A 17,071-nucleotide genomic window follows, 5' to 3' on the forward strand; every position below is an offset into this window, starting at 1 on the left:
TGTGATTCACACTGATGTGAAGACATCATGGGAATCTATTTAAGGAAGGGGCTGAACTAACACGTGGTGCAAGATGTCATTTGGGTGTGCCAAGTGGTTTGTTGCTTGAGTTTGAATTTACGAAGTTGAGAAGATATGTAGGATTCCTCCCTGTCTCGACGTGTTCATGTTGAGTGTCGAGTAATTATAGTGTGGTAAAGAGTATGACTACGTGATATAATTTATTCATGTATTATAATATAAATTGATATTTACAGTCCTAATTTTTTAGATAATAAGAGTAAGAGATTGTGGTCATCTATCGTTGAATATTAATCCAATAATTTAAAAAAGTTTCTTAAAATGAGTGCAAGAGTGAGTGAACTATTGAATTTACATCCAACAGTGAGTGACTACAAATCTCTTGAACCCCTGTAGTCTAAAAAGAACCGTGCATAGATATTTATTGGTGTTATATAGTGGAGAAATCTAAATTATATTAATTAATACAGCATGGCTGTATTTCAGTATCGCAGTGTGAACTGAATCCAGGGCCAGCTGGCAACGACTGGGGATGTTGTCGCGGCTGTGACTTTGATGTCTCGGTGACAATAGCGCTGCTCATGTCAAACATCCCCGAGGACGCTCCTCATCCAAATAAAGAAACCGGGTGAAATCACTTGCGTTTGCAACCGTCGATCTCCTGGGCCCCAACGAGACTCAAAAATTGGTAAATCTATACGGCAACAGACAAGTACCCCCTAAATTTTGAAAATATTTAGACAAGGCCAGAGCGGGAGGAGCACGTGGCGACAACTCAGAATTCGACCGTTGCGAATGCTTATTCAAGCCCCGTCTTTAGCCTTCGCTCTCCTTCAATCTTTCGCCCCTCTCGTTCTCTTTCTCTCTCTATCTCTCTCGCTTTCTCTCTCTTCTCTCTCTCATGGCGATCGCTGCGGAGAACCAAGCCCAAGAGAAGGTCAGATTTAAAGAAAAACCTTTCAAGTTTCAATTTTTTTGTAGCCGTTGGGATCTTGAGTCCCCAAATTCAAATGCTAGGGTTTTAATTTCTTTTCGGTTCTTTTGTTTTTCTCTGAAGATGAGATGTTTAATTATTTTTCTTGATGATGAAGATAATGGTTTCTTTGGGTATATGTGAATTTTGAGATCGCATTATCAAAATTCGAATTCGAGCCTCTGACTGTAGGGTTTTCTGATTTGAAATTTAGGAATTTGGGCTTGAGGTGTAGATCAATTAGCTTCAATGGGGTTTAAAGTGCTAATTGGTAAATGTTTATATATTTAGATTCTATGAGGATTTTTAAATATGGGTTTGCTTTCATCAGGCTTCTTCGGAGGTTTCAGCGACGGAGACAAGAAGATGGACGCTCAATGACTTCGACATTGGAAAGCCTCTTGGCCGAGGAAAGTTTGGTCACGTCTATTTGGCAAGAGAGAAACGGGTATGTTCTTCTTTTTCTTCTTTATGGCCATGCATTTTGTAAATTTTGGCGTTCTTTAGCTGCTGTTTCAATTATTTTTGGTACTAGCATTCATGGGGTTTGTTTAGTCAAGGAATTAATCTTCTATAGCTGTCGACTTGGGTTTCATTCTTGATAGCTAAGATTGCAATGAAGAAGAAAATAAAATTTTGAAAAACATGTTTTATGTACCACAAATAGAAGTGCCAGTTTTTGTGGCTTAATTATAGTCATGTAGTCCGGAGTGCCAATATTCTATTCACTTAAAAAAAAAAAAATGGAAAGCAGATGAAGGGTGAATGTGTGTGAGAGAGAGTGAGAAATTTTGGTTTATAATATGCATTCAAATGAAGTGGAATTTAAATGGTGTCTCTTTGTTTGCCTACTTTCAATTGTGCACCTAACTTGATCTTTTTATTCCTGGAACAGAGCAATCACATTGTGGCACTTAAAGTCCTCTTTAAGAGCCAGCTGCAACAGTCTCAGGTTGAACATCAGCTTCGTCGGGAAGTTGAAATACAAAGTCATCTTCGACATCCCAATATCTTACGCCTTTATGGGTACTTTTACGATCAGGTATATTGCTCATAGCCTCATAAGCTGCTAATATTTCAACATCTTAAACTTGTCTTACTTAGTGGAAACACAGGTGTTTTACCATTCATTTGGAAATTTATTTATTGCAGAAACGAGTTTATTTGATTTTAGAATATGCTGCCAAAGGTGAACTATACAAGGAACTTCAGAAGTGTAAATACTTCAGTGAAAGACGTGCTGCCACTGTAAGTTGTTTTTATGTAGTGTCATTCAGTTTCTTTTGCGCTTATACCATTTACCATGTCACCTATAGTAACAAGAATGACTACTCCTTTGGGACATAAACCAATCTAGGTCATTTATTTTTGAGAACTTTGACTAAAAATTCTAATGTGTGTACTTATCTTGCATGGCCAGTATGTTGCATCGTTGGCACGGGCCCTTATATACTGCCATGGAAAGCATGTAATTCACAGAGATATCAAGCCAGAGAACCTTCTAATTGGTGCACAGGTTTGGATTGCCATCCTTGCTATTATATCTTTTATTTTTCAAGGATACATATTTGGTCTTTATCAAATCAATGTGGATCTCCTTTGACAGGGTGAACTCAAGATAGCAGATTTTGGGTGGTCAGTGCATACATTCAACCGCAGGCGGACCATGTGTGGTACCCTTGATTACCTCCCTCCTGAGATGGGTATGTTAACAACCCTAAATATTCTCCTTCTACAGTGTCTATCCAAACTGATCATCTTCACATGTATTTCATACCGCTGTGTTAAAGAGAAATTTTACAAAAAACCATTTATAGCATTCTTCTGCAAAAACACAACTACTACTATATCTTACTAATACTTTTGAGGTTGTGAAACAGTGGAGAGCGTAGAGCATGATGCTAGTGTGGATATCTGGAGCCTTGGTGTCCTGTGCTATGAGTTTCTCTATGGAGTCCCGCCTTTTGAGGCCAAGGAGCATTCAGATACATATAGAAGGTAAAGTGTGACCTGCAAAATGATTAAAGTTCACAAAATAGATTCTATTATCACGTAACTTGTATGTGTGATGAGGAATTCTACATGGAATGAAATACTTTTTATTAAAACAATAATCTTACGATACAAGTTTTCTCTGAATGAAAAAAGATTAATGGGAGTTATGGAATTCTAGACATGGCTAATATGGCTCTGCTATTTGTCTTCACAGGATTGTTCAAGTGGATCTAAAGTTTCCTCCAAAACCAATTGTCTCTTCTCATGCAAAGGACCTTATTAGTCAGGTTTTTGTCCTCATGCTTTTGCACTTCAGTTCGAGTATTTGCTATTTCATTGTTGCTTCAAAACAGAGTGTTATTAGTAATGTCTGAATTTTTTTGTTTTTTTTAAATGCAGATGCTTGTGAAGGACTCTTCTCAACGCCTGCCATTGCACAAGCTTCTAGAACATCCATGGATTGTTCAGAACGCGGAGCCCTCTGGCGTATATAGGATATAATTTGCCAAGCCTGATATAACGAAGGAGATAATGGCAGTAGAATTTAATTTTCTATGAACATCTGAACAATTTATCTAGCTGGCCTCAGCCAACTTTGTGATGTAATACTTTCTTGTATGAATCTATTGATAAAAAAAAATGTTTGTTAATAAAAATTCTTTTTTCTTCGTGCTAAGCAGTGATTCGTATTAGTTTCCCATGTTTGCATTTCGTAAACTTTCAAATTCCCATTCATGCATGACCTCAGTTCCTACATGTAAGGAAATTTTCCTTCCATTTTCTGCCAGGGCACATTTATGGAAATGGTTGCGATTTTGACACCTCCAGCTCCAGTTTAATTTTGAGTTTTTCTATTTAAACCCCACACCTTTCTTTGTTCACCCAAACCAAATACTTAAATTATTAAGCGCTTAAGTTTTATTATTGTGTAAAAAGACAAAAAAGGTCATCCAACTTAATACTAAACCCTAGTAAGTTTTAGAAAAACACTTCATACACACACTCCACCACTCTTTATATTAAGTTTTAGAAAAACACAAACCCCTCTGCACCCAATTGCCAGATTATTCCTCTTTCAATTCAAAAAATCTACTACACTCTCATCTTTTCTTCACAAACCCTAAATTAGGATTGTGAGAGTAATATAGGTGGATAGGGAGGGAGTGGATATTACGAATTCCCCTGACTTTGCATTCCTTCCTCACCTCTCTCTTTCTCTCTTTCTTTTATTAACAGATTTCTTCCATGCCTAAGGCCCAACACTTCTGCTTTCTGTTTTTATTTCTCTCCTAAATTGACATAATGCCCTCAATAATATAAAAGTAGTGTTTTATTGCATCCATGTACAACACACACACATATATATATATATAATAAGAAAATAATATTAAAATACCATGTGCCAGATCAGTTTTCCAGAGCAGAACAAAATTCTTGATGAAGAACGACTACACTTGTAAGCTATTACTTGTAAAATATTTATCACACTATGTTACATTGAAAAATTATAGAACTTGTCCTACAAAAAAATATATTCAGGTGCAAAAGAATAATGATGCAGTAATGCTTGCAAAATGTTGGTATGAAACTGCAAGATGGACTTGAAGATCTTAGGATTCAGGTGTGGGTGTGGGGTGTGGGGTGTGGGGTGTGAGGTTGATGAGTTTTTTTTTTTCCCTTCTACTGGGAGTGTATTTAGGAGTAGTTTGGGAAGATAGTGAGGTTTTCTTAGAAATTGTGAAAATTTGAATTAGAAGTTGAGGTGAACAAAGAGAAGTGCGGGGTTTAAATAAGAATATTCAGTTTAGAGTGCCATAAACTAACATGGAGTAACATGGGAGTGTTAAAATCCCTACCCTTTTGGAAATCAAAGCATAGCAAAGAAAAGTTGAAAGAAATATCAACAGAACGCAGTTCTCATGTATGCAAATCTGTGGAAGCAGAAACAGTCGGCAATGACATCGTTTTCATAGAACTTGTTGAATTGAGAAAGAATCTTTCGATACAAGAAAACAATCATGCTCTATAGATACTAGAAGTCAAAATTTGAATTTCCCTCATCCACAATCTGGGGATGGTACATCAATAACATCAGACCACTGATCATAACTTAAGGTGCTAAAGAAGCGAGAGTCTCGTGTGTTTTCATGTCATGCTAGGAATATCTTTAGTTGCAAACTTGCTGTCTTTACAATTTTCCTCTTCTAGCAGTTGAGTTGGAGGCTCTTCCCCTTCTTGGACTTCAATGACGTCTTTGGGGTTCAAGAAGCTCGGCTGGTTAGTTGAAGAAAGAAGTCGTGCCCACATCCTGTCGGTAATCACAACCTTGTTTTGCTTCTCAGTGATATGCTGTATAAAAAAAATCAAACAAATTAATTACTGGTCGGTCTTAATTTCAAATTGTTGGAGCAACATTTAAATTTAAGATATCTAGCATGAAATTAGAGTAGATGCAGTTGATGGATAGCTATATAAATAACTTATGCCAGAAAATAACTTGTAAAATAAAGGATAACTATGTAAGGGAAGTGAAACATACATTAAAAGGAATATAAGAATGCCTTCCATTGACAGGCCCACATATGAAGCCTGTGTACCCTGCCATTGCTCCATGAACAGCACTTTGAGCAAGGAGCGTGCAGTAGACATTATCAGCTGCATTGCTCGGAATAGCACGGATCATGTATGTAGGATCTGGCAAACAATTTAATCGGTTAGATGCTATTGCTTCTTATTTTGGTAAATTTTTTAATGAGGAAAAGAAACCATTAAAGGAGGAAAATCTGGGGCCACTGACCTATATACTTGAGATTGATGGAAATCTTTTGTTGTCTCCCAAAATGATTCTGAAACAGAAGCAAACAATGGTTAACCAAACAAAAGAAATTTAAACAGATTCATCAGTAAGATATCTGCATCAACTATAACTTCTCAGTTGCCAGTCGTAGATGAGATCTTTTATTGGAAATGGAGAAACAGAGTTCGATTTCCTCTACTTTTAAATTATAATACAATTTCCAATTCTTATTCCACCCACGTGAAGAGGGAAAGGGAACTTTTATGACAGTAGATTCTTACATGAACAAGAAAAGCTTCGTGTGATGTGATGAATAAAAAAACAGTGAGAGAAGGTTGCAAGCAACACCTTTATCCTCTGAGAAATCCATAGGCCAACATCTTTAAGTAGCTTGTTTCCTGAAGCATCCTGCTGGTTCATGGATTGCAAGCTCTCTGACAGAAGATCCTGTCCCGCACCCTCAGCTATCACAATAACCATATGCCCATTTTCTTTGAGTCGTTTTTCTATGTACTCGAAAAGTCCACCTCTTCCTTCAAGATAGAAGGGGGACTCCGGAATCAAACAGCAGTCCACATCTCGGCTGGCAAGTGTAGCATACATAGCTATGAAACCTGCATCAAGAAATCCAGTCTAAGTCAAAAGTTGTACAAGGCTGGTATCAAACATAACTAGTACAAAAATTAACTGTTGTAATTTACGTTCCAAAAAATTTAAGCCATTAGGGGTATTTTTGCGGCATTGAAACAGAAAATGTAGACCCAAAATGAGAATCTTTACCGCTGTAGCGTCCCATTAGCTTCACAACACCAATACCATTCTCAATACTTTCAGCTTCAACATGAGCTGCATTAATGGCACGTTGAGCCTCCTCAACTGCAGTATCAAAGCCAAAGGATCTGTCTATAACCGGAATGTCATTGTCTATGGTTTTAGGAATTCCTGCAACGGAAACTTTGAGGCCGCGCCGTCTAATTTCCTGCACAGTGAGAAGTAAACTGTTTTAAGAATGAGACTGTAACATATAATTCATCAAGACAAGTCAGATACAGTTAAGCATGGAGTTATTCTTTAGTAGGGTCCAAAAAAACTAGAAAGTAGACACGATCCTTTATCATTGGCCTCAGTTATAACTTTAAGGTGGCCTCCATAATAAACTGTAAGGTCTACATCTAGCAATGCATATATATTATATAACAAATCCCACCTTTATGCGGAGGCATCAAACTTTCATCATTTAGTGTAGAGTCATTTTACCTCATAGATGACAGCTGCTCCTTTTTGAGTTCCATCACCTCCAATTATGTAAACCTGTTTCACAAAAAGCATGCCATGAGAGTCCAGTCTGTGTGCCTTGGCTGTGAGATATTATGTTCGAATTTACAATATATAGCTAACATCATAGTTAAGAAAAACTAATCCTTACCTGATTAATTCCACGATCCTGAATGCTGTCAACAATCTTTGAGGTATCATGTCCTCCTCGTGATGTACCAAGGATAGTACCACCACGTTTGTGGATGTCATTGACAACCTTGGGTGTTAAGTCAATGGTATTTCGGGCATAGAAACCCTTGTATCCTCCCTAATATATGTCAATATAGAATTTGTTAGCGAGACATATTGAACCTCAAGAAATGTCAACATAAACCACTCATATCTATTTCACAGAAGTAATATCAGACTATTTCCTTTCTCTACATCACAAAACATATTGAAACCCAAGCATATGTCAGTACAACCACTCACATCTATCCCAAGAACTTTGTTGACGCCATACATGTGATAAAGTCCACACACAATTTCCCTGATCACCGTGTTGAGTCCAGGGCACAAACCACCACATGTTACAATACAAGCATGAACTTCATCCGAGTCAAAATACACCTGAACCAACGCACATGAATGCATGTCACTACTACATACAATGCACATTTCTTAGTACCATAACTTCAGCAGCATTCAGAGAGCATAAATTCCATACCTTTTGGCGTGGTCCTGCTCGCCGAAAATGCGTCCCTCTTGGACTATCCGTGTGGACAACAATCTAAAAAAAAGAGTGGAACCACCACATTGTAAGCTCACACATACAACCAGTGCCAAAAAACAAAAGGTGCTAAATTTACAAATAATTCATCAAAATTGCATCATTTAACAATAATGAGATCTACCCTCTATTGAAAAAAAAAAATACTTTTAAATAAAAAGAAAATTTTAAAAAAGCTAAGTATCGGAATGCTACCTTTTGAGCAACAGTATCGTCCACATTAACAAAATACTGCCTGAAAAAAGTAAGAAGTCATTGTATTGTATTGAGAGATTAAACAAAGCAAAAGCAGAGACCATTCTTCTCGAGAATTAGTACGTACTTTACAACTGAATAAGCCGGATTGAATTGCAACGGATTGGGATAAGTCTGCAACACAACCAAACACCCCCTCAAAATCGATTAAATTCAGAAAAATATCATATTAGCGCAAATGCAGAACAAAAAACATCGATCAAACGAATCAAAAGACGGCGAGTGAGGAAATTACAGGAAGATCGGACAAGTAGTCGCAGAGATGAGGCACGTCTTCGAGCACATAACCAAAATCGCCTTTCACGACCTTCATCTGCAAGTTTCCAGTAGGCCCCATTGCTTTTGCGGATTTCTGATCACTCATAACAAAACCAGAAGAATAATCTGCGATTGAAAGTAATTGAAGCAGAAACGAAATCGGAGTGTATGGTCCTCGGACAGGGGAGGAGGGGCTGTTAGTAAATTGGATAAGGTGCAGGGGTATTTATACTCCGCAATGATTGGGCCCGCGAGGGCCTGGAACGCGTATAAAATAGTAAAAAAATTTGAGGACACGTGATATGGGGAAAGCGACGTCGTTGTGTGTTTTGAGTTTTTGTGTCTGGTCCACATCAGCGGCACAGTTTGAAAGAATACAGTTCTGGTAAGTGAAAACAGGTGGCGGGATTTAGCGGCGGTAGAATAAAGGCAGCCTCTAGTCAAGGGCGACGTGTTTCTGGTGTTTTTTGTATTTTCTTTTGTTTTTGGGCCGGAGGTTTTGCGAGGCGCATACGAGGTTTTGCGCGAAAAACAGGTGGCCTGTTTCGATTACTTGTAATTGTCGCTTTTGGCCCCTGGTTTTTAATTACTCCATAAAATTATGGGCCTTCGCATGGGGGTTTTTTGTTCATCGACATAAGTACAAAACTATACGATTCCTAGGGAAGTGTGTCGACAACAAAAATTAATTTCTTCGTGAAATTACTTCGTTGAGACCAACAAGTTTTACGGTAACGAATTTTTAAATGATTGGGCAAACCACTAGAATGTTTAAAATTTATAGTTTGACTAACTTATTGACTACAATGAAATATGTTGGCCATAGATATAGTGGTTGCAAGAATGACGATGGATGGGGTGCTAACGGTGGTATGGTTGAGAGTAGGGATGGCAGGAGTAAGGTCAGTATTGATTGAGTGGCGGTGATGGTTGTAAAATATAGATAGGCGTCAATGATGATAGTAGTGGCAATGAGCCAAAGGATATGGAATTTTTTTTTTTTTTTCCTCTTTATCTTTAATTCTGAAAAATGTCATAAATTCGTATTAAAACTTGAGATACAAGATTTAAACCCAACTCGCTCAACTCAAGTGTTCAGAAAATAATTTTGTTTTTTTTGTTTTGTTTTGTGTGGATTCTATGCAAATGTTGCGGCCTTTCTCTAAAGAACTTAATTGATCTAGAGGCCCAAATTCATTACATCAAAGTTTATATTAGTTTAGCCCACTGACCCAAGTGGGGAAATAGATGATAGATCTAAAGACGCGTAGCTCTTCTTCCTTGAGAAAAGGCATGGACCCATTGACAGATTTGGTAAGGAAAGAAAGCAATAAATATATAAAAACGGACAACTCACCGCACGCCACGTGTATCCTACTGCGACAATTCTTATAAAGGTAAGAGGCAGGGACCGAGATATTATTTCAAGCAATTATCTCTCCATCCATCTTCGCACCTTCCATTTTCGTTTCAGCTCTAGAACCTTCTCCTCTCTCCCCAAAAAGCACTCACCGCCAGAGCAGAAGATCAGCCAAAGCAAGCAAGAAGAAGAAGAAATCAGAAGCAACGAAACGATGTCGTGGCAGCAGTACGTCGATGACCACTTGATGTGCGATATTGACGGCAACCGCCTCACCGCGGCGGCAATCCTCGGCCAAGACGGCAGCGTTTGGTCTCAGAGCGCCACCTTTCCTGCGGTTCGCTCTTTTTCCTTCGTGTCTATGTTGTGGTTTGAGTTCTAGATTTACTTCGTCCTCTGGATCTGATCGATTTCTGAAAGTAGCTTTGTTCAGTGACTGTTTGGTCAATCTGTGTGTGTGATCTGATCAACTCCAAGCATATGTTTTTTATTGGGAAAAAAATAGATGAGCTTAATACAAGTGTTTTTGTGGTTATTGATCTGAGTATTGGAGTAATCGGTTGTTGATTTGAATCAGAAACTTGATTTTTTACTGTATTATGTTGCGATTAGAATGTAAATTAAATTTTTTGGAACGAATTGATTGGTTTAATTATGGATGCGTTTGTTCTTGTATATGTTGTGCGTTTTTTTCTGCGCTGAATTTATTGTTGTTTGGTTGGTGATATAGTTTAAGCCTGAAGAGATAGCTGCCATTCTGAAAGATTTCGACCAACCCGGAACGCTTGCCCCAACTGGGTTATTCCTTGGTGGGACAAAGTATATGGTGATCCAAGGTGAAGCCGGTGCTGTCATTCGAGGAAAGAAGGTGAGCTTTAGCATCTTATACATGTAATGCATTTAGCTTAATTCAGAAATGATGTATCTTACAGAAGTGCTTTGTTTAATGGCTGTCATTTTTCTTGGTCATGATCATTTTAGATATTACATGCCGTTGTGTCATTTTGCTTCTTCTGATGTTTGATTGTTTTATATAATTCTATGTATTTCTGTTGACTTAATGTGTAAATTATATTAGGGCTCTGGTGGCATTACTGTTAAGAAGACCAATCAGGCCCTCATCATTGGTATATATGATGAGCCTTTGACTCCAGGGCAGTGCAACATGATTGTCGAAAGGCTTGGCGATTACCTTATCGAGCAGGGTCTGTAATTGCTCCGGTAAGTTGATTATTTCCCCGATTTCACTCTCTAATTTGCAGTTTACATTTATGGGCCAACTGGAATTACCTTTTTTTTTTCCCTCTCTTTTTGTGTAGAGTGACTATTTTATTTGAAGTTATGGTGAACTTGGTTTGAAAACAAAGTTGTTGCTTGCTGCTCGGGATGTGATGGGTATATGTATGAACCATTTATCTTTGCATTCTGGGACCTCTGGATATGGATTGTCTTTGTGAATGATAGTGGTTTAATTTTACAATTATTTTTGCTTAAGTTATTTTCGTCCTTTTGCTTGGAAAAGCGTATGTAATTGGAGTTGTCATCGCTGGAGTGCCATGAATGAAACGGGTTATGTACTAAGTAGTTTTGTTCTATCAGAAAACGAGTTGGGTGAAAGACATTAAACATTTTTGCTTACCTTCCCTTTCATTGAGAAAGCTTGTGGATTTCCGCAATTTAACTGAAATAACGAGTGGAATTTGGTGAAGTGCCAAACAATTTGGCCTGCAAATTTGTGTATGTCAGCCATAATTTAGTTTCCGGAGGGAGAAAGGCAATTTTCTTGGCCGTCGGAATCGAATTATATATATTAAATTAAAAATGTTAATCTTCTTCTCATACATATTATACTATGCATCCATTGTGAGGGTTAGGCAAATGTATTTTATAAACTTGTATAGCTATAGAAATAAGCTTGGTATCTTCGCAATGATCCGAATTAAGAAGTTTTAGGCAAATGTACTTCATAGACTCGTTATTGGCTTCATGATTGGAGAACCATAAACATAAAAATACTTCGCTATCCTGCTTTTAGTGCCCCTACTCTCTTATCTCTCCTCACATGATTCGAAATGGTATAAATTAAATAAGAACAAAATCTCACCCTTGGTCATCCAAATAGATTGAACAAACATCTGTTGCTGCATCCCCTACTCTACAGAATTTGTCCTTGCTACAATAGTTCCTACTTAGTACTTGTTACCAGTAGTCATTGCAAGAACACTTCCCATCTTTGAAATGATGGAAGCGACTGCGGTCTCGCACGATAATCTCTCGCTCAACGATTTTGGAGATTATTTTTGTTGCATCATGGCAGTCATTACAAACCCTCAAATTCTTCACAATTCGGATGGTGGTTCCTGGACTAGTACTGATAAGGCCAAATGCAATGGCCAGCTTCTCACTATGAACCGACAGAGCATCCTCTTTCTCTTCTTCATCAATAGTATGGAGGACCAGATCGGTCTTCGGTTTGTACCCAGCTAGCTTCATTTTCCTCCTTAGTTCTCTAATCATCCAGTATATCTTGTCCAGCCGAGGATGGGACAGGTCTCCCATGAAGAACTCATGGACTATGTTATCCACCTCTATCCAACTACAGCCCGGTGTTTTCGTTACGCCTTTGTCTCGCATCCTCAGCCTACAGTTTGCTGCATCATCCAGCCTACCCATTGAAGTATATACATTGGCAAGATAGACATAGCTTCCAGAATGATCGGAATCTAGCTCGAGAATGTGCTGCACAACGCGTTCACCTCTCTCGGTGTCTTTATAAATCCGACAACCACCAAGCAATGCACCCCAGACTATAACATTGGGCTTCACAGACATGGAGTTGATCAAATCTTCTGCTTCAACAAGGCGGCCGGCACGGCTGAGAAGATCAACCACACAACCATAATGCTCAACCTTGGGGAAGATCCCATATCTTTTGTCCATCATATCGAAATACTCAAGCCCCTTGTCGACCAAGCCAACATGAGTGCACGCTGTCAATAAGCCCATGAAAGTAATGTCATTTGGCTTCACCTCATGCTCAATCATTTTGTTGAAACTCCCGAAAGCTTCATCGGCATGGCCATTCATGGCCAACCCAGTAATGATAATGCTCCAAGATATCACATCCCTCTGATGCATCTTTCCAAAAACCAGCTTAGCCTCGGCTATGCAGCCACACTTGGCATACATATCTGCCAATGCATTCCCCAAAAACAAACCCAACTCCATCCCACGCTGTCTTATAAACTTATCAATCCACTTCCCCAAGTCAAGTGCGCCAAGATGAGCGCAAGCAGACAACACACTAACAAGCGTGACATCATTTGGCGCCAATCCATACTGTTGCATTTGCCTAAACAAACCAATGGCCTCAGCATACTTCTCATTCTGCGCGTACCCCGCAATCATCGCATTCCATGAAACCACATTCCTCTCCGGCATCTCATCGAAAAGACGGCGAGCTTCCCCCAACTCACCGAACTTCGCATACGCAGTGATCATAGTCGACCAAGAAAAGAAAGTCTTCTCTGCCATCCCATCAAACACCCACCTGGCCTTATCAACCCGCCCGCTCAAGCAATACCCCGAAACCAAAGTGTTCCATGAAACAACATCTCTCACACCCATTTCATCAAACAGCTTCTGGGCAATCCCGAAATTACCCACCTTGAAATACATATCAGTAAGCGAATTTCTGACAAATAAATTACCCTCACACCCGTATTTAGCAACAAAGCAGTGAACTTTCTCTCCCTCCGTCACTTGGGCAAGGCCAGCGCAGGCCTTGAGCACAGAAGTGAACGTGTACTCATCTGGGGCCGGAGCATTTGGCGAACCCAGTTGCCGATTGAAGTAATATATGGTGTGCTGCCAGTCATTGTTTTGAGCAAAGGCTTTGAGGAGGGCATTGTAGACGAAGATGTTTGGAGCTGTGAGGAAGTGGTTGAATACAAGCTCCACGTGGCGGATGTTGGCGTGGTCGGCGCAGACGCCGATGAGCTTGACGGCGATGATGTTTGGGTCGATGGAGGGTAATGGGTTGATGGTCGCTTGGGCTTGGATTTGGTAGAGGTGGCGCATGGTAAGCTGGGTGGCGCATCTTAGTAGGAGGTGAGTGAGCTTGGGGTGGTTGTGCGGGTAAAGAAGAGCCAGGATGGGTTCGGCTGAGTCGCTGACTCGGTTACTCTGCGCAATGTTTTACAGAGAAGACGACCTCGGAGAGACGAGTTCAAATGTCACAGAACTGAACCAGCGCAGGGGAGCCCCTGGGCCTAAAGCCCAAGTCTCGTTTTTTTATGATATATTTATTTAATGGGAAAGAAAGGGTCGTTTTATAGTGAGGGTTTTTATATATGGTTCTTAGATGAGGTCATATTTATTAATTGTTGAATATGGCTGATCAATTTAATTCAATCGTTAACTAATTTGATTCAACAGTTAAGAAATAGGATCTCTAATGACCATATATAGGGAAAGAAAACAGAAGTGGCCTACAATATTGAGAGTCCAACTCGGAAGGAATGAGTCCTTTTTTTTTTATAGGACTTTTATTATTGAAAAGGTCGATAACTCACACATATTATACGAATGTTAAAATTTATACTTAAAATTTTAAAAAGCAATTACTTTTAATCACTAGAAGAAATGAGACTTTTAAGTGAGGGGAGAACATAAGTTTTCTTTTTACCGCTACTTTGAACTGTTCAAGCGGCCGAGAGGCAAATCTGGACAAAGCGACAGAAACGTTAATGTATAAAAATTGACCCCAAAAAAAACGTTAATGTACGAAAATTTATATTTTTATTGAAAAAAAGAAGAACATGAGAAAAACGTGGCAGAATCGCAGGTTTTTTTTTAAAAAATTTATATTTTAATTTATATATATATATATATATATATTTCTTTTTCCAAAGGTAGAATCACAGGTTCACTTCACTCAAAATTACTCGAAATCTGAAACTATAAACACCGATAAGCCGCTGTCTTTCTATTTCTCTCTCTGTCTGTGTTCTGAATCTGGATTAGAGAAGAAAATTTTGTTTGTGTTTGGAGCGAGTGAGATTAGCAGAAAGAGAATGGGGATTCCATCGGAAATGAGGGACATGTGGGTGAACCGCGGAAAAGGGTTGCTCATTCCTTCGCCAGCTGAAGAACAGAAGAAGTTAAGATCCGCAAAGTGCACCCAAGGTTTGTTAATCACTGATTATAATTTGGGCAAGCTCTGTTTTCATCCTCTACCCAGTTGAGTTTGTCTGATTGATCGACCATCTGGTTGGTTAAATTTAGATTGCTAGGTTATTAGTTAGTTAATTAACTTGTAATGTTTGGAAAATTTGAAATTCCTGTCCGGTTCTGTTCTGAGAATCGGCGAGAACGAGAACGAGGAAAAGGAAATAAAGAAATTGGATCTGTTGCTTTAAAAGACTTTTTGTTTATACTTACCTGAATTGAATTGTAATTTAATAAATAAAAAAAGAGCGGTAAATTTTCTTGGGTCATGTTTGATTGAGTTGGCTGTTTATGTTCGATCAATTCGGCAGCAACCCAATGGTGAAACTTTGTATTTTCTTATTGATTTACAATTTAGTAATGCATTTGACTTGTAGACAGGAAAAACTTAGCTATCACGGGTTCACGAAACACTAAACCCGTCTCTCTTTCTTTCTTATCACCACGGTTCATCACGTCAGAAAGAGAACGGTTCATCACGTCAGAAAGAGAACGGTTTCATGAACCTGTGATACTAGCTAAGTTTTTCTTCAGTTAGACAGTGTCTAATATCACTTGACATTTCCGTAATTTGCAGAGGGTGCAAAAGAGGGATTCAAGGCCGCTGTCATTGCTTGTGCTCTCACCACCGTGCCTACAGTACGTGTCATGTTGCTAAATTTTCCATAAGTTTATTTGTTCAGTACAAATTGGCAGCTTGCATAACTATGCATGAGCAACAAGCCTGAATCCTAGTTTTCATTTCCTACAATCTGCTAATGCACGTTTGATCTTCTTCATGTCCTTGTGGGTTATGCTCTTTAGCTTGTTGGTATTGCCTTCTTAGTCATGTGGAAGACGATCCATTGAACATCTATGAATTATAATGTCGATATTATGGGTCTCATCTGAATTGAAAAATGGAGTGCAAACAAATTGCATGGTTTTCTGTGAGAAAAAGAAAAACGGTCCTTCAATCTTCTCTTTGAAGTCTTTATGTCATTTGTGACTATGTAGTTCACACATTTTGTATTATATTTGGAGGCTGTGCCTTGGCCGACTTGCTCAAAACTTGGGTGGTTGCAGTCTTGAGTCATAGAAATAGCCTCTGGGAATAAGGGGTATGTCTATGTCTGTTTATGTCATGTCGTGTCCTCCCCAGATTTTGCATTGAGAGCCTCATGCACTAGGATGTTCATTTTTCTCGTTGCAACTCTATTTTTGCCTTTCTGGGTTCAAGGCAGATCTTGTCATCTTGGTTTACTTTTTGATGACTACTATTGACTTGTTCTTCATATTCACAGTTGGCTGCTGTTCGTATGATTCCTTGGGCAAAGCATAACCTCAATTATACTGCTCAAGCACTCATCATATGTGGTGGTATGATTTGAAATTCATTTATTGCTATCCTTGTGCAGAGATGTGGGGCAATTCTACTGGATATAGAGCTTTAATTATTAATCCTCCCACATAAAGCTTTAATTTTCAATGCCCCTATATCCACGAAAAATTTGTCTTCATGGGAAATCTGACTTGTATTATTACTTAATGAACAGCATCAATTGCTTCGTACTTCATCACTGCCGATAAAACTATCTTAGCATGCGCCAGAAAAAATGCGCAGTTGGAAGATTCCTTGAGACGCCAGAAGCAGTGATATCATGCAACTCTAACTTGAAGCGATATGAGTACCATTCAATGCATCGCCGTTGAAAAATTAGTGCATTTGATGGGTGCATCGAACACTCCTACAATAAACCCATCATGTGCTTATCGTATGATTAGTTCTCGTCAGCTACATTCTCGTTTGTATGCAAGAATTTTTTTAAAGTTATGGTACATGGCTGGGGCAGCTTGTGCTGTTTATTTCATGAATCTGTTTCGTGTGTTTATATTGTATTCCCCTTTCGTTATCCCCGTTTCTTTTCTTTGGCCAAGGGAGAACAAGGGAGAAGAGATTTTTCATTAATAAGGCTGGGGTTAAGTGACGTATTTGGATTGCATAGAATTACAAGTATTTTTTCAGTTTGCTACTGTGATTGGTATTTTATTCATTTCATTTAAGCTATAGGTATGCCATGTAGCTGCGAAAAAAATCAGAAAGGCAAAGGCAGGCAAAATGAGATACTCGTAAAAAGAATCCAGTTCTTTTATCTT

At 38.8% G+C, this 17,071-nt stretch overlaps 5 protein-coding genes across 7 annotated transcripts; 3 read left to right on the top strand and 2 right to left on the bottom strand.

Annotated features, from left to right (window-relative positions):
- The first annotated feature begins 789 nt into the window (after nucleotides 1-789).
- LOC117613805 (serine/threonine-protein kinase Aurora-1) lies at nucleotides 790-3,665 on the top strand. Its single transcript, XM_034342383.1, has 9 exons — nucleotides 790-958; nucleotides 1,326-1,442; nucleotides 1,890-2,036; nucleotides 2,147-2,242; nucleotides 2,415-2,510; nucleotides 2,601-2,697; nucleotides 2,875-2,992; nucleotides 3,204-3,276; nucleotides 3,389-3,665. The coding sequence occupies exons 1-9, from the start codon at nucleotides 923-925 to the stop codon at nucleotides 3,488-3,490; spliced, it is 882 nt and encodes a 293-aa protein (XP_034198274.1). The 5' UTR covers nucleotides 790-922; the 3' UTR covers nucleotides 3,491-3,665.
- Nucleotides 3,666-4,909: 1,244 nt separating this feature from the next.
- LOC117614132 (ATP-dependent 6-phosphofructokinase 6) lies at nucleotides 4,910-8,601 on the bottom strand. 3 transcript variants are annotated; one of them, XM_034342830.1, is made up of 12 exons: nucleotides 8,324-8,601; nucleotides 8,156-8,202; nucleotides 8,029-8,068; nucleotides 7,771-7,833; nucleotides 7,536-7,673; nucleotides 7,213-7,371; nucleotides 7,044-7,097; nucleotides 6,567-6,765; nucleotides 6,135-6,400; nucleotides 5,787-5,835; nucleotides 5,529-5,683; nucleotides 4,910-5,338 (listed from the first exon to the last, which is right to left on the bottom strand). In XM_034342830.1, the coding sequence occupies exons 1-12, from the start codon at nucleotides 8,450-8,452 to the stop codon at nucleotides 5,135-5,137; spliced, it is 1,503 nt and encodes a 500-aa protein (XP_034198721.1). In that variant the 5' UTR covers nucleotides 8,453-8,601; the 3' UTR covers nucleotides 4,910-5,134. The 3 variants fall into 3 exon arrangements, with proteins under 3 accessions (XP_034198721.1, XP_034198722.1, XP_034198723.1); XM_034342831.1 differs by having other exon boundaries at nucleotides 8,156-8,224; nucleotides 8,324-8,496; XM_034342832.1 differs by lacking the exon at nucleotides 5,529-5,683 and having other exon boundaries at nucleotides 5,224-5,338; nucleotides 8,324-8,555.
- Nucleotides 8,602-9,731: 1,130 nt separating this feature from the next.
- Nucleotides 9,732-11,351, top strand: LOC117616037 (profilin). The gene is made up of 4 exons (XM_034345234.1): nucleotides 9,732-10,043; nucleotides 10,437-10,574; nucleotides 10,785-10,927; nucleotides 11,026-11,351. The coding sequence occupies exons 1-3, from the start codon at nucleotides 9,921-9,923 to the stop codon at nucleotides 10,917-10,919; spliced, it is 396 nt and encodes a 131-aa protein (XP_034201125.1). The 5' UTR covers nucleotides 9,732-9,920; the 3' UTR covers nucleotides 10,920-10,927; nucleotides 11,026-11,351.
- Nucleotides 11,352-11,627: 276 nt separating this feature from the next.
- On the bottom strand, nucleotides 11,628-13,995 carry LOC117616036 (pentatricopeptide repeat-containing protein At1g08070, chloroplastic-like). The gene has a single exon (XM_034345233.1). It carries the CDS (start codon nucleotides 13,784-13,786, stop codon nucleotides 11,906-11,908), a length of 1,881 nt encoding a protein of 626 aa, XP_034201124.1. The 5' UTR covers nucleotides 13,787-13,995; the 3' UTR covers nucleotides 11,628-11,905.
- A 611-nt stretch (nucleotides 13,996-14,606) lies between these two features.
- On the top strand, nucleotides 14,607-16,947 carry LOC117621700 (early nodulin-93-like). The gene is made up of 4 exons (XM_034352257.1): nucleotides 14,607-14,893; nucleotides 15,513-15,574; nucleotides 16,219-16,294; nucleotides 16,471-16,947. The coding sequence occupies exons 1-4, from the start codon at nucleotides 14,782-14,784 to the stop codon at nucleotides 16,569-16,571; spliced, it is 351 nt and encodes a 116-aa protein (XP_034208148.1). The 5' UTR covers nucleotides 14,607-14,781; the 3' UTR covers nucleotides 16,572-16,947.
- Nucleotides 16,948-17,071: the final 124 nt, after the last annotated feature.

This window comes from Prunus dulcis, chromosome 1, assembly GCF_902201215.1.
Source record: "Prunus dulcis chromosome 1, ALMONDv2, whole genome shotgun sequence".
Taxonomy (NCBI): Eukaryota; Viridiplantae; Streptophyta; class Magnoliopsida; order Rosales; family Rosaceae; genus Prunus; species Prunus dulcis.